The 26,142-nt window shown below is 37.8% G+C and overlaps 2 protein-coding genes across 2 annotated transcripts; one reads left to right on the top strand and one right to left on the bottom strand.

Moving 5' to 3' along the window:
- Positions 1-6,889: 6,889 nt before the first annotated feature.
- prss16 (serine protease 16) lies at positions 6,890-17,295 on the bottom strand. Its single transcript, XM_028044825.1, has 13 exons — positions 17,148-17,295; positions 16,795-16,970; positions 15,576-15,675; positions 14,197-14,326; positions 12,750-12,873; positions 11,846-11,923; positions 11,606-11,653; positions 11,385-11,504; positions 10,351-10,521; positions 8,747-8,888; positions 8,488-8,667; positions 8,154-8,299; positions 6,890-7,352 (listed from the first exon to the last, which is right to left on the bottom strand). The coding sequence occupies exons 1-13, from the start codon at positions 17,206-17,208 to the stop codon at positions 7,281-7,283; spliced, it is 1,548 nt and encodes a 515-aa protein (XP_027900626.1). The 5' UTR covers positions 17,209-17,295; the 3' UTR covers positions 6,890-7,280.
- Positions 17,296-20,976: 3,681 nt separating this feature from the next.
- On the top strand, positions 20,977-25,580 carry LOC114161412 (lysophosphatidic acid receptor 6-like). The gene is made up of 2 exons (XM_028044672.1): positions 20,977-21,934; positions 25,246-25,580. Exons 1-2 carry the CDS (start codon positions 21,087-21,089, stop codon positions 25,250-25,252), a joined length of 855 nt encoding a protein of 284 aa, XP_027900473.1. The 5' UTR covers positions 20,977-21,086; the 3' UTR covers positions 25,253-25,580.
- Positions 25,581-26,142: the final 562 nt, after the last annotated feature.

Raw genomic sequence — 26,142 nt, 5'->3', positions numbered from 1 at the left:
TCAGAGCTAACAATCACCTTCACTGCTGTTTCCATGAAATCATCTGGTTTATTGTTCAAATTAGAAAAAATAAATTGGAAATATTTGTGCCTAAATTTATGATTTGCACATGACACATTACCAAAACATTAACAATGTGAGATGTAAACACAACTTGGCTCAGGTTTTAGTTTGACTTTAACATTAACACTGTGAGTAAGGAAACTGAGGACAAACTTAAATTTCTGCTTCAACATAGAAACTTCCTCAAGTAGGATCTCAAGCTTCTAGTAATCTCATGTATTTATAAATGTATACAACCCATATAAGCATGTCAACCTTACTGTTCTCTTTAATCAATTATTTGACAACAAAGGTTACACTGAAGTAACATGAAAGTCAGGTTTATAATATTAGCCTATATAACAACTCTGGTTAAGTCAATTTGTTGTTGTTCATGATAGACGGCAACAAGCCAATGTAATAAGAAAGACACTGTAAGTTATCAAATATCTGTGTGCTAAATTATTAAAATGCTTTGATATTGTAGAGTTGAGGTCTAAACAAATTGGAATTATGATATCAACATAATAAAAATTACCTTTAAATTAAAAATGTTATAATTATTCAGCAGTAATGAGAAAATTGAATGCCAACGCCTACCAAAATGCCTGTAAAAGTGTTATTATCTATGGGTTTAAATTACTTCCTCAAATAAAACAAATTATTTAATTTTGGGTGTTTAAATACCCCAAAATAACCGTTTAAGTTTGTTACAATTCTGAAGCCTAATTACATAGAACATCTCCAAAGGCTTCAGCCTTTACTCTTATTCTTATCATTGTTGTGGGAAAGGCAATAAACGAGGGAAGACGAGTGTTGGAAGACAGGAAATGGACAATGCCAGAAGAAACCAAGCCAAACTAAAGTTCACTGGGCACTGATGCAAATTTGTTTTACGACATAGTGGAAGCTGTTGCATGCTGACGGCAGGATTTTCTTATTATCTCAGACAAATCAAAGATTGATCAAATAAAATAAAATAAAAAATCTTGGAGGGCTACAAGAAATTCTCAGATGCTGGGATGGACGCCATAAAATGGTTAATGAGAACTGTGAAAATATACTAGCTTATTTTATTGAAAGGGAAAGTGGTGTTGCATAGCCAATTACGGGTTGTGCATTATGTGCAAAAGTAATCCTTAAAATAGTCATGAATTTGTTGATGTAAAAACTCAATTTTTTTCTGTTTAGCCTTCAGCTCCATCCATTGTTTTGCTGTCCGAATGAGTTTTTACCACCACTCAGAAATCCAACCTTTCAAAGTATTTTCCATATGTTAGCTTAACGTGTTTTGCTGGTTCATACAGTCGTTCTGTTACGACACATATAAATATTTGAAACTTTTTTGTAAGAACATGTTGTGTCAAAAAATAAAGCTCAAAAAATATGTTGCACTTTGACTGCAACATTTTTGAAAAATCTGCTGCAAAACAAGTCTTTATATGGCAAAAAACCTCACAAGTCAATAACAAAACTTCCCAGGTTTTGGATTTTTTTTTTTTAGAAGTATTTCAAACAATAAATATTTTTTTAAGCATAAATTTTCAACGTGACATCTGTAATATTTTGAACAGCATTTGCTTCTAACAACTTCAGATGAAGGTGATTCTTGAGTCAGGGCAAACACACAGGTTTATTCAGGCTTATGTGATTGCATTCTATTGCAGAAACCCCCTGTAAAAAAAATAGGCTCATTTTCTGCACCACAGAGTTAAATATCAGTCAGCCAGGTCCTCTGTGCAGGGCCATTCTGCAAGTCAAGGCTGCTGCAGTTATTTGTCACTTCCTGTCAAGGCTTGAACGCTTGCTGCTCTACGCCCACCAAGGCCAGGTGAGTGTGTGCCCACACCAGCATAAATGTGTGTTCACAACAGCAGACTCTGGAATGCATGCACTGTAATTTGTGTGTGTGTGTGTGTGTGTGTGTGTGTGTGTGTGTGTGTGGGCTCTGCTTGCCTGCTGGAAGGTCAGTGTCCTGCTGTTCCCTTTCTAAGTTGGGAGTCCCTCCAGGCAATTCCCAGGGCTACAAAACATGACACAACAAGCATAGAAGTAGATGTGTGTGTGTGTGTGTGTGTGTGCTTGTGCCTCTATTTTCCTCTTATTTAAAGATGCATCATCTTTCATTTCATTTTATGTTGTGAAATGTTAGATTTAGCTGATATTCAAACAGCTCTTTTCCTTCTGTAGATCCTTCTCAGCATGATTCTGTTTCTTCAAACATACACGGTTCCAGCTGTTTCACATGGTAATCCATCCTCCACAGTTTGATCATCTTGCCACAAAGGTCTAGTTTTACTGAACTTCAGAAGGCCACCCAGCCTTGTTGACTTTGGTGACTCCGCCATAAAGGAAATCTGGCTGCCATGACCCCTGGCAGCAACGCCCAAGCAGCCGAAACATCAGACAACTGTGAACTGAGTCTGGCTGCGTTGGTAACAGAGCGGTGGGGATCAGACTAATGGAGGGATGTAAAAGGAGAAAGGGAGGATGAAGAAAAAGAAAGTGGTTCGAATACAGAGAGAAATGGAACCATCTCCAGATTCTGGGTATTCTTGTTAAATACTGGAATAAATTTCCCCCCCCCCCAGCTCCCCTGGAGCCCTCTCCAGGCTTATCCTCCCTTATTGAACTGCTCTTGCAGCCTGTTTGCAAACTTTCCCCTCCAGATTCTCTCATTGCAGCCACCTGGGTCATTCATCTTTAGATGTTTTTACCTGCTGAAGTGAAACATGTGACCAATTTTCCACTCCTTCTGCCTCCCCCTTTACTTTTTTTTTTTTAGTTTTTAGTATTATTTTCTTCTCCACTATCCCTCCCTCCTTTCCTCCTCTTCCCTCTCTTACTCGCTCTCCTCCCTCATAGATGGAGATTAACTGGGGAGTGCAGCACCATCCGTCCTCATGACTGTTTGTTGTTAAGGAGATGGATGGAGGCTGCCTCTGCCAGCCCCACGCAGCCGCAATTACACCAGCCGCCATGATGGATGGGATGGAGGGAGCAGGGGGATTGGGTGGGTGGTGGGGGTGGGGAGAGGGAGAGGGAGATACAGAGAGGGGCATCTATCACCCCCCTTAATCTACCTGCCACTGCTCAGGCCAGGATGTGGAGGGGAAGGGTAGGAGGGTTGGAGAGAATTGGCTTTTCCTTGACTCCTGGTCAAAGGTGTCTTCCCTTCTTCTTCCCAGTTTCAGTGAATTTAGTGTGCAGGGGCTCAGCATATTAAATACCCTGAACTGAACAATTGATTTTCCAGAACTGATTGGATTCCTTAAAGCTCCCCGGTTCTGTCTGAGAGTGTGTTTAGGACCGACACCAGCTTGATTAGGACACAATCTTTTGACTGAACACCAAAAGAGTAAGAGTTTGTCATTGCCAGTTTAACATGCAGGCTGCAGGGCACAGATTCATATAACAAGTTATTCTTTTAGCTGAATACCTAATATCTTTCAAAAGGTTTCACATACCTTTCCTTTTTCTGCATTTTTGTCACATTACAACCACAAACTTCAATGTATTTAATTGTGATTTTATGTGATAGCTCAGCATGAAGTATTATATGACGAAGGGCAATGACGATTTTCAAAGGTTTTTACAAATAAAAACATGAAAATTGTGGTGTGCATTTGTAATTAGCTCCTATCTGTTGCCCCAAAATAAAATCTAGTGCAACCAAATGCCATCAAAAATCACCTGATTAGTACAGAATACGTTAATAAATAGACCCCACCCGTGTGTAATTTAGGATGCATTCACATTAGCACTGTTCATTCCGCTTTAATCAAACTCTGGTTTGTTTGCAAGTCCTATTCACTTGAGGATGTGTGAATTGGACTCTGATGAAACCAAAAAAGCTATCTATGGTGAGTTTGCTGAGGTCTCAGTTCGGTTGAAGTTATTATGTGAATGCAAGAGGAACAGTGATCGCTCCAAAAGCAGGAAGTGAACTTTAGCTCAGGACATTCTGGGCAAATACAACCGAAAAATACTGCATGAGGCTCACGCTAGCGGAAGAAATAGCAAGTTTTTTTCCAATGGCAAAAGAGAAATCCAACAACCACTGAAATCTGGCACCACTTAATTCTTGTTTACATTTTGTTAAGAAGGCTGTTGCGTTCAGGTTCTACTTCAGAGGTTGTTGTTGTTGTTTCCTTCAGTGGTTCTTGGTGCAAAATGAGATGTTGCAGCTCATCAATCATTATTTCATCCTCCTTCAAACTTGTGAGATCGTAATGGTCATTCCTCTCTGCCGTGCGCACTGTGTTAACTAAACCAGTCAAAACACCGTGATGTATACTCTGGGACAAATTTTAGAAAAGGTTTACAGGGGCAGTAGCCCAGGGTTCCAGGTTTTCTGAGAGGCAAGGAGGGTTGAAAGGTTTTTTATTAATTTACTTATTTATTATTTTTAATCAATGCATCTTATGCAAAAATCATGCTGTATATAAACTCATAGGCTGAAATTAGATCAGTTCTATTAATACTTTGGGATTTTATATATATAAACAATATTCAAATGTTTGAAAAATGATGAAGTTATAATCAATATCTTTGAAAACAACCGGCCCAGGGGCCCAAATCCTTGGATATCCGGCCCTGGATATTCTGAAGGGGAGGGAGTTTTGCAGGAGCTCGGCACAGTGTGTGTTGCGTGTTGTGGAGGGGGTTCAACTTAAAGCAGGAGAACGATCCGAAACACACAGAAAGAACTACAATGTAGTCAAAGCACATCCATGTTGGCCTTGTATAATTGAGAATCTGCAGCGATAGATGTTCTTCACCCAATCCATCTGAGCGGGAGCAATGGTGCAAAAGAAACTGGGCAAACATTTCAGTCCACAGATGTTCAAAATTCCCACAATAAAGTGCTTCAACAAAGTATTGAGTCACAGGAGGCTGAAGATACACTGTACTTTTCAGATTTATTCATGCTCAAACTTTTGAAATCCAGATGTTTTTCTTCCTCTTCACTGTTATGTGCTAATATATGTTGATCTGCAGCATAAAATCCTAATGAAATACATTGAGATTTATTGTTATTGATTGAAAAAACTGTGAAAAGGTTCAAGTTCAAATAATTCCACACAGCACTGCATCCTGAACCAGCGCAAAATTATCCCTGCATGTACCTGTTGAAGGTACGAACACCTGCTATGCCTCATCATAATTTCCCACAATGCTACAGAAATGTTATGAAAAGTAATCGGAGGGCTCCTACCCTCTACCCCTCCTCCTCCAGGCCACATTTTTCTCCTCCACCTTCTCATCTGTCCACAGGAGTGAGAGATGGGATGGCGGGATTAATACTCTTCCGCCCAAACCAAGCCGGGGAATGATGGATGGACGGGCGCAGGAAGGGAGAGGAGGAGGAGAGACAGATTAAAGGAGAGAAGTCTGAGGGGTTCATAAATCCAAAACATGGGGTTGGAGAAAGGAGGGGAGACCTGCATCGTATCAGACTCTAATAACATCTGCAAGAAATCTATGAGGAGGTAGACTGAGGTGCAATGAGGGGGTCAGGGGGGAGAGATGGGAGCGGCGTAATAGCATTAGATGTAATCCAATCATGGCAATAAGATGTGAATGGATGAGTGTGAGCAACTGTGATTATGCAGACAAGAGACGGTGGCGTATTGAGGAAGGACAAGTCTTGGTGTTGGACATGAGAAAAAGTTCTCACAGGAGCTTTCTGCTGCAGAGACACCAAGAAAACACAGTTTACTTACTGAAGTTTTGTTATTTTGACTCAGAAAATTTAATCGCACTGCTCTATCATGAAACCCATGAACTTTCTGTGTATAGAGGCCGTCTCCATGTTAAGAGCGGTTGTGCAGCCGTGACCTGACTCGGTTCAGATGGAGTGCTTCTTCACCTCCCTCCTCTTCTTCACGACCCCATCGCTGCCCCCCCCCCTCGCTCCACCTCCCAACCTCCTCCCCTTCATCCACCAGGGCCACATTTTTCATGGCCCAGCTGTCGGAGAGCCGTGATTGGTTGGCTCAGCGGACAGATAGCCGATAGGCTCTGATTAATAGTTGAGGCCCAAGAACTTCCTCATTGATCAACAGGACAGGCTGCAGAGAGAGAGAGGAGGAGGAGGAGGAAGAATGGTGGTGAAGAGAGAAAAAGCATTCCCTGTCGCTCTGCAAGTGCTGGCTGATAATCCAGATAGCAGCTTGTGGAGTTTGTATAAGTGTGTGTGTGCATGTGGGTGTGGGTGTGTGTGTGTAAGCTTGCTGTATTGAGGGGATAAAGATTGTTTGAAGCAAGATGCAAAATAAAGGAATGCTGTTTAAAACTCCTTTCTTCTCGTCAACTGACCCCTGATGTGCGATAACATCTGAGCTTTAGGTGGATGAGCAAATATTTAGTCTCAACATATATCAAATTTTAGTTTTTATTCCATAAATTAAATTTTTGCTATTGTCAAACCATGATTTAAATGTGCTTTTTTAACATGTTCAATCCCAGATCGGTGTTTCTGTGTGTGTGTGTGTGTGTGTGTTACAGTATCAGTGTGTGTTATAAAGCCTGTGTGTGCCTGTGTGTGCCCCCTTGCTGTTCTGTCCAACCTCTAGTTGATTGATGAGCTTCACTCCCACGGAGGTCAGCAGGGTCATGACCTCCCACTTATGACCCCCCTGTTGAGAGGTTCACGCATACATGCACACACATACACACACACACACACACACGGAAACAGATGGCCTTGGGACAACTGGTTCTCCCCTCACCTTTTCTCCTCAAATACACCCAGAATCTTCATGATTCCTCTTGATGTTAGAAATTCAACTGTGTCGCCTCCTTGGAAAAAGTCAGACACAGCACTCTGGTTTATTTTCACTTTTTATTTTTTCTTATAGAGAAAAACGAAACAAATCTGACCAAAATGTTCCACCATGACAGGCTTACTGCATTTAATCAAAAACAGCAGATTAACGGCTCCAAACTTTAATATTGGGTGTTTTTCAGAGTTTTCTTAGAAAGTTGCAACACCACACCCTAGTGATAAAATTGTGTAACAGCAGCAAGTGAATCTTGTAAAAGCCACAAAAAAAGACTTTTTTAATATCACAAAATGCTAACGGCAGCATCCAAATCACACAAGCACAGAGGTTGACTGCAGAGCTGAGATTATTATGGACACAACAAGAGGAAATGCAGGAAAGCAGTCAGATTCTCTCAGTTTCAGAAAACAATGATAAGAGCTGATCTGGCTTTAACATCACTGATTACAATTATGCTCCTGATTTTGTCATTTTCTCCAGGGCAGCTGTCCTCAACCAGCTGGCGACATGGTTCTCAATTTCCTGAGAAAAGAAAAGCAGGAAAATATTGTGCTTAAAATGTCCTTATATACAAGATTCATTTTTATGTTTAATCTTAAAGTAAAAGATGCTGAAGTTTCCAATGACTCTAAGAGTATGTTTTTTTCTGATATGAAATTTTTTCAGATCCAAATTAAGTGTGATTCTTTTCTAGAACAAAAGTTAACATTTGACTTTCACAATGTGGCAAAACCAAAATAAAGGCTACTGAGATGAGGCCACAGGTGATTTTGTTTTGTTCATTATACATAAATTATGAATTTTATTTAGAATATCAGACAGAAAGTAGTTGAATACTTTTAGAGTTTTATTTGTAAAAAGAAAAATAAGTGGGAATCATGTAAACTTTTAAATATGAGCAACGAAACATATATATGCACTACTTTACCTTGTTCTAGCAGAGGGATGGACTGATGCGAAAACTTGGGCCAATATTGATATCTGACATTCATATAGCTTTTATGGTCAATAACCAATATTTAGTGATGGTTACCATCACATCACACTATCACATGACCATCTCCTCCCCCTCCAGCAACACGATGGAAACAAATATTGGTTGTTAATATTGGCCCAGTACCATTTATTGCACTAATATCGATAAGTTAAAAAATGGCTAAATCGACTCATACCGATGGTAGCACCAATATATCGAGTCTCAAGTTCTAGCTATTTAGTCCTGAGAAAATACATTGAAGTTTATGGTAGTAAAGAAATATGGTTTGAATATTTTTCCAAGGTACCGTATTATACTCGGCACTGATAGCAGACAGGAGACCGTACCTGCCTCGCCTCCCTGAGTGAGTGGCGGTCTGTTAGTCTTTCCTTCGACATGTCAGCACAGTGTGCAGTGTCCTTAATGAAAACTGTCTGAGATCCCTCACTGCTGTCCTGAACCACTGACAGCTCCTTCCATGGGTCCACTCCACCTGCGGTGATGATGATACAGATGTATTTAATGACCCTGCTACGCTGGTTTCTTATCTAATCTTGTCACAACAGACAGCTTTCTTGCTGCGGTTGACTGTCCAGAAAATGGGTCTGTTTCTGCTCACTGTGGTATGGAGCTTCAATCATTTGCTGCATGTTTTTTTTCCTTCAATGAAGATAATCTTACCATTAACATAAAGGACCCTGTATGTGTTGGGGTTGTCTCCTCCGTAGTAGCTGTTTGTGAAGGCGATGCGTGAAGGCAAAGAATGCTGGGAAATACCAAACACCTTGGAACAGATCTTAGTCTGAGCCTGTAGGGTTACCATGCCAGAGAACGGACAGGTAGTGTCCTCACAGGTCTGATCTACAAGAGCAACAGAAAAGAAGGTTTAATATACAGGAGGAGTGATATTTGAGTGATTATTTGAGTGTGTGTGTTGTACAAAAGCCAAATTCAGTGCAGGTCTGGTAAGTCCACTGTCTCTCTGCTCTTCTACGGTTCTTGTGAGACACGTCCTTCAGCTCCTTCACCGTTTTCTCATGAGAAATGTCCAGACACGATTCATCAGAGTTGGAGTGGTACATCTACACATATTTACACACAAATCATTTTACCTTAGAGCTACTCATTTACAGGTACATCTAGAAAAATTTTAATATTGCACAAAAGTGCAAAATTTCTTGTCATTTTATGGAAATTTATTAAAGAAATCCTAAAAATTCAGTGTCTCAGAAAGTTAGAATACCACATTAGTCCAATCAAAAATCAATGTTTTAAATGCTAATGTTATGATTATAGAAAATATGAACATCCATATGCACTCAGTACTTGGTCTATGCTCCTTTTGCATTTTTCATTACTGTATCAACGTGCCATAGCAAAGAGGCAATCAGCCTGTGACACTGTGTAGGTGTAGAGGAAACCCAGATTGCTTTGATATCTGCCTTCAGGTCATCTGCCTCATCTTCCTCTTGATAACAGCCCGTAGATTTTCTAAGGGGTTAAAGGTCAGGGGAGTTTGGTATCTCCCAATCAAAAACAGGAACACTATGGTCACGGAACCAGCTTTTGGTACATTTGGTTGTGTGGGATGGCACCAAGTTATGCTGGAAAATAAAATCATCATGAGGTGCTCTGGAATTTCCAGGTACACGGCTGCACTGACTGTGGATTTCAGAAAACCCAGTGGACCAGAACCAGCAGATGACACAGCAACCAAAACCATCACTGACTGTGGAAACTTCACAGTGGTCTTAAAGCAGAGTGGTTTCTGTACCTCTTCACTCTTCTTATAGACTCTGGGACCTTGATCTTTAAATTTACTTTAATCTGAAAATAAGACTCTGGACAATTGTGCAACAGTCCAGTTCCTTTTCTACTCAGAGTGTAAGACACCTCTGATGTTTTCTCCGGTTCTCTGTGGTTTGGCACAGGGAATGTGGCATTTGTGGCTCTTGTCTAGGATTCATCTGTGTGTGGTCACAAAGCTCCCAGGGCGGAGGTTCTTCCTGTTGCTTGGGGACTTTTTCCATCCACTCAATTTTCTATTAATGTGCTGGGATACAGAACTCTGCGAGCCACCAGGTTCTTCAGGAACAATCTTTTGTGGTGTTGGACATCTGTCCAGTCAGCAGTTTTCCCCATAGCTCACTGACCCAGAGTAACAGATTGTTCAAAGGCTCGGGAAATTGCTGCAGGTGTTTTGAGTTAATTAGCTGATTAGGACGTGACACCATGTTTTTATTAATGAGCTTTGTTGCATTATTTAAATTTGTTGAGCCACTGAATTTTGGGTTTTCATAATCATAAGAAATAAAACTTCACATCACTTTCTGAGATGACTGGCAAGAAATATTGCACTTTTACGAAACATTCCATTATTTATTATCTGTACCTGTAATATCCACATTTTCTAAAATGATTTCTTACTAGCACCACCATATTTTAAGCCTCAGTGAGATATTCACTGAAATGACTCTGTGCTGACCTCTAGTGGTCATGTCTAAACATGAACATTTAAAAAAGACCTTAGAAAGCCATTTGAACCTGTGAGAGTTTCACAAGGCGGTTGTAGGCCTCCATCTCTGCCTCCTGTGTGGCGTTATGACTTGTTTTGGTCATAACACCACACAGCTCCTTTATCGACATCAACACTCCTTCTTCGTTGTACTGCACACTTCCCATGATGATGTCAGCCAGGTTTTGCATCAACTCCATCTGAAGAAAGGAAGTGTGAGCAAAGTGTTCTGTAGGTGCATTTATCTGTGACATGTATCTGAATCAGAAGATTGCAAAACAAATGAGACGAAACAACTAAAATACATCAAGCTAAACTAATGAAACTACATGGGCTAAATCGCTGTTGGTCATTTTTTCATTTTTTAAATTTGTCTATCAATAAATCATGCTCTATCCATGTATTTAAACCTTTGTTAAGCTGATTTTTTATTACTATAAATATTGCACTTTTACGAAGTGATTTTTATTACTATAAAAATCAACTTAACTCAGCATTTTTTGACTCAACATTTTTTGACACATTTATATAGTCAACTTAATTGTTTTCTGAATCTTTTGAATTCGGTCTCATTTTGAGGTTTTTGGTTTAGATTAATTTACTTCCTTGAAATACGATAAATTGTGCTCCAGACTTTAAGGAGATTTTCTTGAAGCAGCTGGTTTGTTATTTATTTGAGTCATAGCGTCACATTTTATTACAGCAGATCAGAAATTAATTGTAGACAATTATGCTTGTCAGTTGTCAAAATGGGAAGAAGTAGTAAATATTCAATTTTGTAGCATCTTGAAGCCAATTGCTTCATTTATTCCCAAAAAAGAAAAAAATAAGGAGCAAAATTAGACTTTCTCAAAGTAGCGTTGAGATGAAATGACCAGCGCCCAAGGTAAAGTAATTTGAAAAGCTGATCAAAATTTCCAGCTATCTTTATTGTATTGAAATAATGCACAAGTAATCTAAATATCCACATTACAGCTTAAATAAAATTCTATTTAATCTTAAAAGCTGTGAAATCAACCCAGAGTTGAAGCGATCAAGTGTTTTGTTTTTGATGAGTCATCACCTGATCATCAGGACTTTTGGGAGTCTGACAGCAGCCGAAGTCGCCAGCCACCTTGGTGAAATTTCCATCCAACAGCATTGCTTCGACAAGAACAAATGCCTCCCGCACTTTAGCCAGACACTGCAGACAGAAGATGGAGCTGAATATACTCCACACAAACACAGAGAGGAAGTTAATGGTTCTCATATGATGAATAGACAACCAGGTGGCAGCCTTCACACCTTCTCTGAGCCACCAACAGCCTCATTCATCAGGCCCAAGCCGACAACCTGAGACGGAGGGAATGGCAGGCGTGAGTAAGGAGGAAACATAAAGTTCCAGACTGGAATCTGCTACCACAGACACTTCTGTTATTTCTGCTGCAGCCACAGGCTGGGAATCCAAAGTTATATTGTTAAATCAGTTTCTTAAAATGTAGTTTTAAGGTTCACTTGGTAGATTGTAAATCACAGACTCCGTACATTGCTATATTCAGCAAAATCCAACTTTGCCTTCACAGGAGCAGAGGAGGCCACAGCTCCATACACCAGATTTGGAAACTGCAACACAAGAAGAATGGACATAGAAAATCTATTAAGTAACTTTATTGCATTTATCCACTGTTTTTTTTGTTTTGTTTTGTTTTGTTTTTACCTGTGACGCCTCTAAAGAAAGAAAATGTGTCAAGTTTCATTCATTATGAAACATGAAACAGGTAAAAGCAGTTTTTCCAGAGGAGTTTGGTCATCACTTGACATGTTTCCTGCCTAACAACCGTATTATCATAAGATGTCCAGTTACATTTTTCTTGTTTTTCAGTCCAGAAGTATGAGCTAAAACTAGACTTTGGACATAAAAATATATCTTGTTCAGCTTTACAAGCAATAAACTAACAGTAGCAACAATAGCGAGCAACATTTGTTAAGGCCTCTATGATCTGTTTTTATCATTGCGTTACATGGCAACTGAAGAAACATTTTACTAAAATTATACAATTAGAAATTAGAATATAGCCAGAAAGCATTATAGAAGAGAAAGAGAATATTGAATAAAGGACTAGAAGAAGCTGTTGATCAAAGTCATTTTAATACGCTGCTCTTGAGCATTTCCATGTGAAGTCAGATCATATTCATACTGGTAAAGAATATAAAGACTAGAAGTTTCAACATGTTGTCCCCAATGTCACAAACAGCTAAAAATATTAAATATTTCTCATTAATCACATCTGGATAAGATGAAAATTATTACATTGCAAGAATTATTTCAGAAAAAGGCTTAGAATTAATTCATAAATGTTTCTCTTTTATATAGTTTGCCATTTTAAAGTAACATTCATGAAACCACAACATTGATTAATGTGAGAGATTCATTTGTGAAGTGCTGCACCTTTCCTCTAAACCAGGCGGATAGAGATCCTGAGTATGAGCCTCCAAAGCTGATCCAGGTGTTTCTGCTGCTCAGATTGAAGCTCTGACTGATGTACTGATGAAATGCAGCCAAGTCAGCAAGTCTGGACCAAAGAGAATAAAAGTGCAGAGTGAAAATGACCCAAATACGCTCTTTTTCTGTTGTTTTGTCTCAGATTATAAAACCAAACAAAGATAGCCTGAGTAAATACAAATGCAGTTTCTGAAGGATGATAATTTATGGGAAAAAAGTAATCTGATTGTGGGCATAATAAGAAAACACTTTGACCTCCTAAGTAAATCATGAATTAACAGTGACTAGGTAGAGATTTTTGAAAGCTGAGTTCAGTTCCATCAGCAACATTGATTAATACTAGAAACCAAAATCTCAAAAAACTACATGAAGTGTTCTGATATAAAAATAAATATCAAGAACGGATTAAGTTATTGACATCCTTCAGTCAGGAAAGGTGGTGTATTTGTTGCTAATGTATTTGTTTGTCTTTTTGACTCCAGTGAATCAAAAATAAGAGCACAATCTAAAAATCTGGACAAAATTTCCAAAATTACTCTAAGAGGACATCATGACTCATTAAGGAACCTTTAAAGAATGTTAAGCCTCACTTGCCTCCATTAAAGTCAATGTTTGTGAGTCACCAATAAGAAAGAGAAACTGTAAAAATGACATCAATGTAAGGGCTTAAAGGTGTTTCATTACACCAGACATAAAACAAAAGCAGCTTTTCAGGAAGAGAACGTGATAGCTTCAGTCAAACATGGAGGTGGAGATGGAGATGTGGCGCTACTTTGCTTCCTTACGATGTCTTTCATGCTCCAAAACGTTTTATATGGTTGACTTCAAACAATTTTGCAAATAAAAAGTAATTGCCACGTAGGTTTAGGGGAAATTTCCATTTTTATAAAGAACCAGGTGAGGTTGCAGATATTTACTAACGTTATCTTTAGGTCTGTATACTAGACCTAAAGTATGTCTATTTACTGTATAAGTTACAGTATAAAAACATCTACAAATACATGCAAAAGCAGATGGTTCTAAGTGTAATAATGACAGCGCTATATAAAGGATGTGGAAACAATTTCACACACATAGTTTCATAGTGAACACTGAGTGGCTGGACCTTGTCCTGATTAAAGGAGAGTTCTCCTATTTTTGAATTACTGTCCTGAAAAATGAACTTGGTAATTTGAATCTATTAGAGTAGCTGAAAATGACTTTATGTCCGTCATTTCCCAAGGAGTTGGAATAAGCTGAAGTTACAGGGAAATTGTTCTCTTCATATAAGAATGGTAAATGTAACACACAAAAATCTGGTTAAAAATATAAAAAGAGCGATTAAATGGAGGGAAACACACACACACACACACAAGCATGCAGACACACACACTGGTGAAGAGTCAACACTAACGCCTGCTGGCTGCTCAGGTCTGCCAGGTTCTCTGTTTTTAGGCCATCAGGGTTGATGCTGTCGCCATAGAAACGATGCTCCACAGACAGCAGCAGAGCCCTGTGCTCTTTAGCCATGTCAACATGATGACCTAGAAAAACATGGTAAACACCGCAAAGACTCAGTTTATTCATTTAAACAAGAAACAGAATGGAGCTGACTTAGACCAGAGTTTTCAAAGCTATTAAAACGAGCAAAAAGAGATTTTGAAAGTGAAATTATATTTGGTCATAAATCTGAAATGAAGCCTGTCTGTCTAATTATTATACTGAAGTTTGGTCTATAATTACTTATGCTGTAACTCATGATTTTTATTCACGTATTCCTGAACTACATGCCTTTGACATGAAGTTCTTCCACCATTAGGAAGAACTTAATATGTGGAAAGGAAAGCAAGAGTTAAAAAGGAGTTGTTATTCAAGTGTTCCAATTATTACCTTACACATAACATTTAATGACTGATTTAGAGTCCTCTTTGTTTTTACTCTGACTGTAATATTTTAAAGTCTGGTTTAAACTAGTGTTTTGACATTTTTATCAAACTCTGTTTCAGCACAATTTCACCTGAATCTGCTAATTTATTCAAGAAGCTGAATTAAACATTGAAATAAAAATTAGACATTTGACAAATAGGATTCTTTTTTTTAAAGAACAAATGTATAAATGAGCTAACTTTAAGCTGCACAAATCATTTTAAAAATAGCATCCCTAAATTAATTTCCTGACTAGGACAAAGAAATAGAAAATATTACACTTGAATATTACTATGTTAAACTGAACCTAAGAGATTACAGTGAAGATTTAAAATCTAAAATGAGTTTCAATATATAACTATTCTCAACATGCAGTGTTTGTTTTTATCACTATTTCAATTAGTTAAAATGAAAATAATGGTTTTGCAAGAATTATGTTTGGTTCATTTTGAGTTTTAAAACAAGTTGATCTATCCCTGTCCTTTTATAAGATTGATATTTTAATACAATATTGTGCAAAAGCTACATTTAGAAGTCATAAAGGTGAATGCATAGATTACATTTCTGGTTTAACATAATTTTTCAAAGTAAAAGAGTTAAAGATCAAATTATTTATATATAATTAAATTTTTGTGTTGCCTTTTTCGTTTCCCAGTGCTGTTTAGCAAATTTAGTGGTAAGTTTAGTGGTAAATTTAACGCAAATTTACCACTGTACAAACTTGCTCCAGGCTCACAGTGTCATTTCTGATATTATAGGACTTCTACTGACATCCATTTGTCAAAAATAAATGTATTTACTTGTAAAGTGAGGACAAAGTGTTACATGAACAGATAAATGGATAAAGATTTCTGTGTCCTACGATACCTGCAAGAACATCAAAGTTATAGATGGGACCTTCTCCACCAATGAAGAGAAACACTGGACCATCGGGCCGCTGCCAATACGCCTCGTTTACAAAGAATCTCTGTGACCCAGATAGACACAAGCAGACAGAAATAAACAAAATAATAAATACAATAATATTTAAAACAGAACCATGTTTAGTCTTTATTTAAACTACAAAAAGCCACATTTGTAGCTCTTGCTTGGATGCAGCATTCTGTGTAAGTGAGGTCTTGTGATCTGGCTGACTAATAATAAATCTCACTTAGCAGAACGATTCACACCTGGCAGTTAAATCTGTCCTGAGCAATCAGATCACAGTTACAAACTTAACATGCAAATAAACTCCCGTTCATGTCACTTTCTGAACTGTCAGCTGAGCAAACAATTTTGAGAAAAAGGTTAATTTAATGCCATGTGGAAAAAAGCTGTAACATATCAGAATTTGGAAAAAGTGAAGCTTTACCAAATGCTTCACTTTGGAAAAACGAAGCATTTTCCCAAGTGAAAATGCTTTTGCTTTGGAAAGTTCATCTGTACTGTATGTTCAAATGAACATACAGATGCAGTGTATGTTCAGTCACTTGCACTATATAATTATTCAAACAATGGTACTCCTGAGATTCCATTTTTATTAATTTAATCCAGCAACAAATCTCTCACTGAGCTTGATTCCACATTAAAAGGCACAATGTGAGGAAACGTGTTGCTTAGAAAACCTCAAATCACCACGGAGACACTAAATATCTCAAGTAGAAACTTTTTCAGCAGTAAAGTGACTCATTCTGATCATTGCATTAATATTTATACATATGAAACATTGCTGTGGCATATGGAATATTTTTAGAATGCAGTTACCATAGCGACCAGCTTGAAAAGGCATTACACCACACAGAAAAGTTAACCATTCAGCCGTCCATGTCTTCACATAATACTGAGACGTAACTCCTCATTAATTTACAGGAAATACTTAGAAAGGCTTTCACTATTTCCTGTTAAGTTATTTTAAATAACCAGCAAGACCATGTGTGATTGCGTATTGCTTTAACAGAGAAATGTCCACAAAACTACTAACTCTCTAAGTTAAGCAAAGATGTTTCTTGGATAAAAATTATTAAAAATGCAGTGTTTAAAAATAAGGGTTTTTTGTATTTATACAAAAATATGGAGCAATGGAAGAGTCAAAAACTATTTAAGTTACCTGAGTAAAGGTTTTGGCATTTTGTCTATTGAAGTGGTCCAGCGGCTGGTGAATCCAGCCCTCCTTCACATGTTGAAGAGGTTTACTTTTGCTAGCAATGAGTGTCAGGAAAAACTCTTTGTGTCTCTGAGCCTGGAGGTCACGGAAACGCCGATTAATCTTTGACAGAATACGTCCTGCCAATTAAAAAGTGAAAAAACAAAGACTGGAAATGAGATAACCCACCAAATAACAAACCTGAGCTGTGTGAGGGAGCTAACCCAATTGTTCTGGTTGTTAAACCTGGGGCAACAAAGAAGTTTTTTTGTTTATGCCCAAAAAATTCAGTTGTGCCCCAAAGCACATTTACTCACCAGAATCTACGATATTCAGAAGAAACAAAAGGACAAAACTGCAGGCCGGAGAGAAAAACATCTTTGATCACATTCAGATATTCAAGTGAACTGGATACACATCCTGCATGCAGGATTCAAAAGGATCTCATTGTTGTGCTACTTGTTATATACCACCTGAAATGGGTTGCACCTCACTATCACTTTAGCTTTAGTGTGTGGGCGTGTGTGTGTGTGTGTGTAAAATAGACTGTTCAGCATAAAGGAGCATCAATTTGGTCATGTAATTGGATATTTTTGCTTTCTGATGGCTTTTTTTGGAAAGCTTCAGTTACAGGCGATGAGAGGCCGTGTCTTCTTTCACACAGTCCATAAAGATTTATTTAATTTTGTTCATTTTCTTATTTTTTTATTACACAACTTACAGAGACAAACACAACAATAAATAAGTACAAATGGTTGCTAAAGTACTTAATTACCTCTTGAAAGTGATCATTTGTTTGCTTTTTTTCACAAATAAATATCTGGAAAGTATGGAGTATGGAAATACAGCTATGAATCTTTTGTGTTTCTACCAGCTTTTTACAACTACTGACCTACTGTAGGTGCAGCTTTTGACACAGTCGATCACAAAATATTACTTAATAGATTCACAACAGTATCTGCAGAACAGTTTTTAGGTGGTTCAAATTATATTTTAGTTTTCTTTTCTATTCTAAACTCTGTATCTAAATGTAGGTGAGATACAGAGTTCAACAGAGCTCCCTCTTAGGTCTCACACTTTTTCGTTTATTCGTGCTGTGAAAGATCAGCTTAAATTGTTATGGCTATGCTAATGACAAACAGCTTTACCTCCATGTGTCTCGGGACAACCTGCAGCCAATCGATACACTTTTTACATTTAAGACGGTAATTATTTAAACTTTTGTCAGATTTGGATACAAATTCTTTTCATTTAACTACAAAGTTTGTCTCTGATCTAGTTACAAACAGTAGGACCAGGTATATGGGGAGACTAGCAAGTGAAAATGAGAAAAGGAACAGAAAATAATAATAAACATGAAATAAAACAGCAAGTTAACAAGAACATCTTTAAAAATAAAAAAAACCCAACAGATCATCAATAGAGTCCAAAACAGCAGACTGAGAGCTGAAAGCTTTGTCTGCAATTCTAAAACAGCCCAGAAACCATATTTTCTGGGAACAAAGGACTGAATTGTCATAACATAAAACTATGAATTATGTCAGACACATTAAAGATTTAAACTGAGGAGGTTTTTGGTCATGTTTCAGATTTTGACTGGACTCAGGGAAAAGAAGGTGAATTAGGAGAAATACTTGGATCATTTAGCAGGGCTTCAAGATTATGAGAAATATCTAGTGCCTCAATCTACTAGCCAATATGGAGATAAAAATGTCCAAGATTACATGAAAAATTAAGTAAGTTAAAGAACTATCCTTTCCCAAGAATATCCAAATTATTATCACAGAAGTGATAATTAGCAAAACAATGCCAAAAAGAGGACATGGTTAAATAATGTCCATCTCCGTGGACCTGACTTGGACGACCAGTTGCTCCAAACTCATTAAGAAGGCGCATCAGTGCCTCTTCTTCATGAGGACCCTGAGGAAGAACCACCTGTCCTCAGAGATCCTCACAAACTTCTACCGCTGCACCATTGAGAGCATCCTCACCAACTGTATTACAGCTTGCTATGGGAACTGCTCTGTCTCCGACCGGCAGGCGCTGCAGAGGGTGGTGAAAACTGCCCAGTATATCGCCGGGGCACCACTCCCTGCCATCAAGGACATCTACAGGAAGCGTTGTTTGAAAAGGGCTGGGAAAATCACAAAGGACTCCACTCACCCAGCACACACACTCTTTTCCCTCCTGCCCTCTGGGAGGCGTTACAGAAGCCTACGGACCAGAACCACCAGGCACCGGAACAGCTTCTTTCCCACAGCTGTCACGCTTTTGAACGCCTCCTGACATAAAACATAAACTATAAGGACTGTACTCCCCTATCCTCTCATACAACAATAACACATGGACTATCCTCACACACACACACATCACAGACTGTTTTCTTCACACACACATACAACCTGTAAATTTTATCTGCCATTATTTATCTTGTATTATATTATATACATACAGTACAGACCAAAAGTTTGGACACAACTGTGTGTCCAAACTTTTGGTCTGTACTGTATATAATCCATTCCCTAACATTCTTGTATAATCTGTATATTCTGTATAATCTGTATAATCTGTGCATACAGCTCCCATATTTATATTTATATTTATACGCAATATCTATATCTTTTTGCTATAACCCCTTATAGTCCATACATACATTGTCTTGTACATCTGTAAATAAATATTTATATCTCGTAGAGCACTTCTGGAGAGATGCAAACTACATCTCGTTGCTTGTACTTGTGACAGTGCAATGACAATAAAGTTGAATTCTATTCTATTCTATTCTATTATAATAGGTAGAAGCTTCCTCTTTAAACGTAGAAGCAGAAAATTAAGTCAACAGGGGCTTTTGTGGCTTTAAGAAACATAAACCCACCCTATTTCACTGACTGGTTTGATCTGGCTTCGGCAGAGTGCATGCAAAGGTCAAAGCCGTTTTCGAAGGACAGTGTTGTCGCATTTCACACTTCTATAAAAACAAGAACTTGAGAAATCACTTCCCGTTAGTTCACTATCAAATCCTATGAGCAATATGCTTTTCACACATTGCCTAATTCTTTAAACACAAGCAGCATCATTATTGCTGAGGAGAAACTTTAATTTAGAGGTGTGCAAATGTGGAAGTTTGCAAGCCTGAGAACATCCCCATCTGTGAAGTATGGGAGTGGCTCCACCATGTTCTATGAATGCTTTGCAACATAAAGGACTTCACGAAGTGGCTGATCAAGAGGAAGGAAAATTATATGGAAAATAAAGTTATTTCTATTCTTGAAGAAAGCAATGAACAGCTTTCTAAATGTTGTTTCAACAATCTGGCAGGCAGTATTAAGGATGCTTTCTTTAATTTACAAATATTTGACTAATCAAGATGCTATTTAATTCTCTGTAGTTTAAGTTTATGTCCTACATTAGAAAAAAAAGAGAACGTGAACACACATACAGTATTTAAGTGAAATATTTGTGCCCTCATGTATTCATTGGCGATAATTTGGACTATTTTCATCTTATTCTATATGCAACAGTCAAATGAATCAGAGGCTTGAGGGTGATTCATTGTGGTGTATCTTACACCACATCTGAAATATACGGCAGATATGCGTCAGTAGGATGGTGGTATAAGTGTGGGTGTCTCAAAAGTATTATGAATTTTTTTTACACTAATGGAAAGTTTTGCTATGAATAAAACCTCCTTCCTTAGCAACTGTTTTCATTTTAAATAAAACAAAATCTCATCATAATCTTTTTTCCTCAGATGCTGCAGAGACAACAGACATTCAGAGAAATAATGTAAAACTAAATGTGAGATTAAAGCACTTATCCATCAGTACCAAGTCCTGAAATCAACAAAAATGAAATTTCTTTAATGAATTTTTGATTTTGTTTGTAAATGTTATACATCACAGGGGAAGGCATTGTTTTGTAATTATTTTTAAGAAATAATATCCAAGAAAAACAAACAAATTATTTTCAAAGTTCTTTTGAACTTCTTTGAGTACTTTCCTATGTGAATAATTTGCTACCTAAAACCTGAACCACTGCCAAAGATCTGACTTCAGATATGTCTTACTCTCTTCCTCTTACTGTACAGAACACCGAAAGGTTTTTTAGGGTACGTCAGAGAGACCACAACTCATGGTAACTCACATAAATTTCCTGTCGCTTGCTGCCCTCAATTCATTTCTCACAGATGAAAAGCAGGGAGAGGAACTGCTCCTTCAACGGCTTGATTGCGACATTTTTCTGTAAACAGCGAAATCATGGCTGTCTTTTATGCTGCGGTTTTTGGCTGTATTCTGGTTTTTGGTCTGCCTCTCAACGCCGTGTCACTGTGGATTCTGCTTTTCCACCATGGTCTCAGATCACCCAACGCAGTTTTCATGATCAACCTGGCAATCTCAGACCTGATGCTTGCCATTACTTTGCCTATGAGGGTCTACTTCTACGCCACGGACAGTTGGCCTTTGAGTAACTTTACCTGTGTCTTAGTCACGATGCTGTTTCGCAACAACATCCGCTCCAGTTCCATCTTCATCACTTTCATCAGCGTTGACCGGCTGCTGGCCGTGGTTTATCCACTGAGGACACGGCACATACGAACTCTGTCCAATGCCGTGAAAGGAGTTGTCCTGGTTTGGCTCTTCGTGATAGTGCTCAATATCCCGGAGGGTATCCGTTTCTCAACACTTTTGAACAGTATGAAAAACTCAACGTGTTTTGAATCTGTTTACTCTGACATAAAAGGAAATTCATCAACCACCTACATTCAGTCCACGTTGGAGTTCATCTTGCTGGCAGTCAATGTTGGATGCACCGTCATGGTATTCTGGACCCTGCGTCATCACCTCAGTGAGTCTGCAAAGGTCAACAGCAAGGTGAACGTGATGGTGATTTTTGCCCTGAACTTGGTCATGTTTTGCGTATGCTTCCTGCCTTTGTCCATCACTGCATTAACGAGGACTAAAGGGTCTGAACTCACACCCATGATATGTCTCGCTACTGTGAACTGCTGCTTGGATCCACTGTGTTATTACTTTTCCCTCGATGCCTTCTGGAAGAAAAGAGAGGAAGCTGACGGAAGAAGAGATCGGAGGACAAATGAAACTGAGTGAGCTTCATGATGCTTCACTTCACTTTTTAGCTGTGACTGATTCTTTATTGTTAGCATGTGATATTTGGTGCCAAGTTTGTTTGGTCTGTCCTGGCTTCCTTTCTCTCAACCTGCTTTTTTCTTTTTCTTCTTAAGCAGGACCCAATCTTAGCCGTTCTTTAGTGATATATTTGTGGTTATTGCAGCAGACCAGTAGAAGGATGACACATTATACCGTTGAACTTAATAGAATCTGATGAATTGAGAAATTTCAGAGCAAAAAACATTTCAGAAAACTGCATGAGACATATAAAACACACAAAACTGTATTTTGTTTAGCATTTTTATGCTAAACAAAATAAAGAGATAACCTGGCAGAACAAGACATGTAAATTTGTCATCACATGCAGACAACATATATGATGACCTGGGGAATATGTGTTGCCACTACAAGTACTTGTGGGAATGATTTAGCTAGTTTAGTGGAAATGTATTTTTATCTTGTTTAACATGGGAATTTGTAAGTGTTTCACAAGTCACTTCCATATCACTTTTCTTAAACCACATCTGTTTTCACATGTGCGATGTGATTTTGCATCTGATATTTTCCCACTTATAAAGTTGCAGACAGAGAACACAAGCTATGTCTTGTCAATGGTTACTTCTCTAGAAACTGAGCTTTTCTTCCTGAGTGTTAGCAATGACGTCACAAAATGTATCTACTAGGAATCTTTGAGGACAAGCAGTGAGAGTAACCATGGTGACAGATGCAGGCATGAAGAAAGCCAGTATTAAAAGCAGTTATTAAGGGAGAATAATGTAGTACCTGAGACATGAAGGCTACATATTTGTGTCTCAGTGACACATCTAAGCTGTGACCGACAGAGAAATGTGGAATCTGCTCACTTTTCAGAGCTGCAGGCTGCCACATATTGAGACGGGTTCCGGTAAAGACCAATGTAAACAAGTGATGCTTAAACATAATTATGCCAAATATGAGAAGCTGTTGCCTCCACCAGTATTAAGAGTCAGAGTGACTTTAGCTTTGGGGAAAGGCTTTGTCCCCTCCAGACCTGTCTGTAAATTTTGTCTTGCTTAATAAAAATGCTTATTTATTTAAATTTGTCTTACAGAGTCTTTACTTATATATCTCACAGATACATATTATAGTCAACCCCCAATGTGCTTCAATCATTTTTAGGGAAAATTGGAAATTTAATCCATTGGCTAAACTCATATCAGATACCAAATAGTAAATGTAGTCTGAATTATGACTTCTTAGGGAACCAAAAGTTCAGCTGCAATGTAAAAGTGTTTTCTTTTTGTTTTTGTTTCTGTTTTATTTTTGGTGGCCACCATAAACCAAACCATGCCCATTAATACCATGCCGCCATGGTATCAATCTGCAAAAACTGATCAAAATTACAATTACTGCTTGTTATTGTTTTTGTTTTGATTTTTTTTTTGAAAACATGGACTAAGACATTATTTTTTCAACACTAGACATCATGCTCATGCTCACATCTAAACCTACATCCAGCTCCAGAAGCTCCAACCTGGGCTAAATAAACCAGTCTTTATTCAGGAAATACATAATGTGAAATGATGAAACCATGCATAATTTACTGGGGAAAGTGTTGCATTTCATCAATTCTCCTTGATAATTTTACCAGAAACTCACTCTAGCTAGGTACTTAGCCAGAACAGAAGGTCTGAAGTAACTAACAGAGCAAAATTGATAATCTAATCTTAATTTCTGCAAAGTTTGCACGTCAAACTATTTTTATTTTTTGGTTAATCTAATAAGGTCAGAATGATAGCCACATCTATTTAAGACTCAATTAGCAAACAGTGTGAATTTACAACACAGTGAGCAGTGAAGCTAGTTCAGTTTCTGCTTTTGTTATTCATTCCCATGGTGTTACTTTGATTCCATATTACTTTACATACATTTTAGGACATAATCTTAATGTATTAGAGTGATTTTTTGTTCTCAAACCATTGGTTTGTGAGTTTGTAGCTTCTGCTAACAGATTAGATCTTGAGGCCTCAGGTTGGGTTTGGTATATTTCTAAGCCAGAACCTTATGCTGAGAGTCACTAAGAAAAAGACAAGGTATGTTGTGCCTGAATGTTCATGAAGACAGTCAAAGCCATACGTTAAGGCTAAGGGACCCTTTTAGAAAAGACTGTGTTTAAAGCTAGAGCCATACACTGGGAAATGCCAAATATGTTACATGTGTAACTCTTCTCAGTTCGTCTCAGGTCCAATAGGTTGACTTCACAACAGACACATTTAGGTTCATTGTACTTGTTCTAAGAAAAGAGGAAATCAACTTGGTGGTTAACATCAGTCCAGCATCTTCTGTGCCACAGTTACACAACAGCAACAGAAAAAGGGGCTGATTGTGATTGTGAAGTGGTATTTAACATAAATTCATATCATTGATCCACATAATCTCATCTTTAACATAAATGACAATGAATATATATTTTTAGAACTGGAAATAAAATCACACAAGTAAAATTCAAAGACTACCGCAGTTGATAACTGAAACATTACTTTGCATCAAAAATTAAAACATACCTAAGAAAAGAGGAAATCAAGTTGGTGGTTAACATATCTCCAGCAGCTTCTGTTCTTATGCATTAAATAAGTTATAATAAATAACCCTAAACAAACTACAAAGCAATAGCTCCCTATGAGCAGATAGCAGCAGTTAACATTTGTATGATTAAACATAGCTAAAATGGACAACATTAATAATGGCAACAGTTAAAAACATATACAAAACATAGCAAAATTACTCATGAAACACTGTATATTATTAGATTTGTCTAAAGTATATGTTAAAATATAATATTTGTAAAGAAAACACAGAGCCTGATTCTAATATATATCACAGTTACAGGAAAAAAAGGGGAGGAGCTGTCAGTGTTGACTAAATAAAATAAATTTAAAAAATAAATAAACAAATTTTTGACAAAATTCACATCTATTGTATTTTTAACTTAAACACTGTTACACATGTACTGTGGAGAAGTCTAAGAAAGAGGTTAAATTCAAAGATCAACAGGGATTCTTCAACATTCGGCTTAATTGATGCAAACAAAATCCTCCTTTGTTCAGCAAAGTCCATGCCAACAAAGTCAGCAGTTTGAAGCTGACTAACCTATCAAGCACAATAATTGTTTATTTAATTAGATCATAACGGTGCAGCAGTTATTGCCTTTGTATTGCTTAATATGACATTGCTCAGCTCTTTTGTTGGCATTTGTAATAAATTGTCTGTAGTATTAAGGGTGCTGTTTTTTCTGTAACTTTCTCAGTGGTTGAACCAGCAGCTCAAGTCCCAGACCATCACCAGATGGAGGGCCAGCAGCATAAGCCCACAGCAGACTGTAAGGATGGATTACCTCAGATTTGAAATGATCCAAAACAAATGGCTGCAAGCTTAGCAGAATCCGTCCCTCTATTGCAGTACAAATTTAGCTGCTAATTCAGCACACACCACTTTTTGGGTGCAGCACCTCAACTGCTCGTTTTGCAGAGTAAATTTATCTGATGAGTGAAGCAGGAAGCTGGTGGTGTTAGATAATAAGTTCAAGCTTAAGACAATGTCATACAAATGCAAGAAAGAAACCTTGGTGCAGAATAAAAATGAAAAGTCATGTGTGGATCAAATGGGTGTCAACACGTCTTTTTCATATAGGGAAGAGGTTGTGTTATCCTACTTATGGAGCTAATCCTTTGGATAATGTCTTGCTGAGAAAAGGTTCACTCTGGTATTTAAAAGAAGACTAATTTGTTGTGTTAAGGTAATATAAATGGTGAGGTTTAGCAATAACATTGCTTTACGGAAACACCCCCTTCATGCTAGCGCACCAATAACCTTCTAATAATGTTCAAAAACTCCAACAATACAAGTGAGGTGTTAAATTCTAATTCTAATTCTCTCACTCTCTGAACTTCTGTCTATGGTAGAGCTGGTCGCTTGTTGAACTTTCAGAAGTTAAGGTGGCTGCATTGCACCACAACAAACGGAAAATAATGCAGAAAAACAGGTGAAGAACAACTCAAACCGCTCTACTCATACACGTACACACATTGTAGCAACTGACTGACAGGCAGCTCTACAAGCTGACAGGGAAATTACATTAAAGTATGCCAACACCAAACCATGGAAACAATTAGCACTCAAAAAACAGAGAATAAACCCACCAAAC

This window comes from Xiphophorus couchianus, chromosome 18, assembly GCF_001444195.1.
Source record: "Xiphophorus couchianus chromosome 18, X_couchianus-1.0, whole genome shotgun sequence".
Taxonomy (NCBI): domain Eukaryota; kingdom Metazoa; phylum Chordata; class Actinopteri; order Cyprinodontiformes; family Poeciliidae; genus Xiphophorus; species Xiphophorus couchianus.
This window is presented reverse-complemented; position numbering and strand designations above follow the sequence as displayed.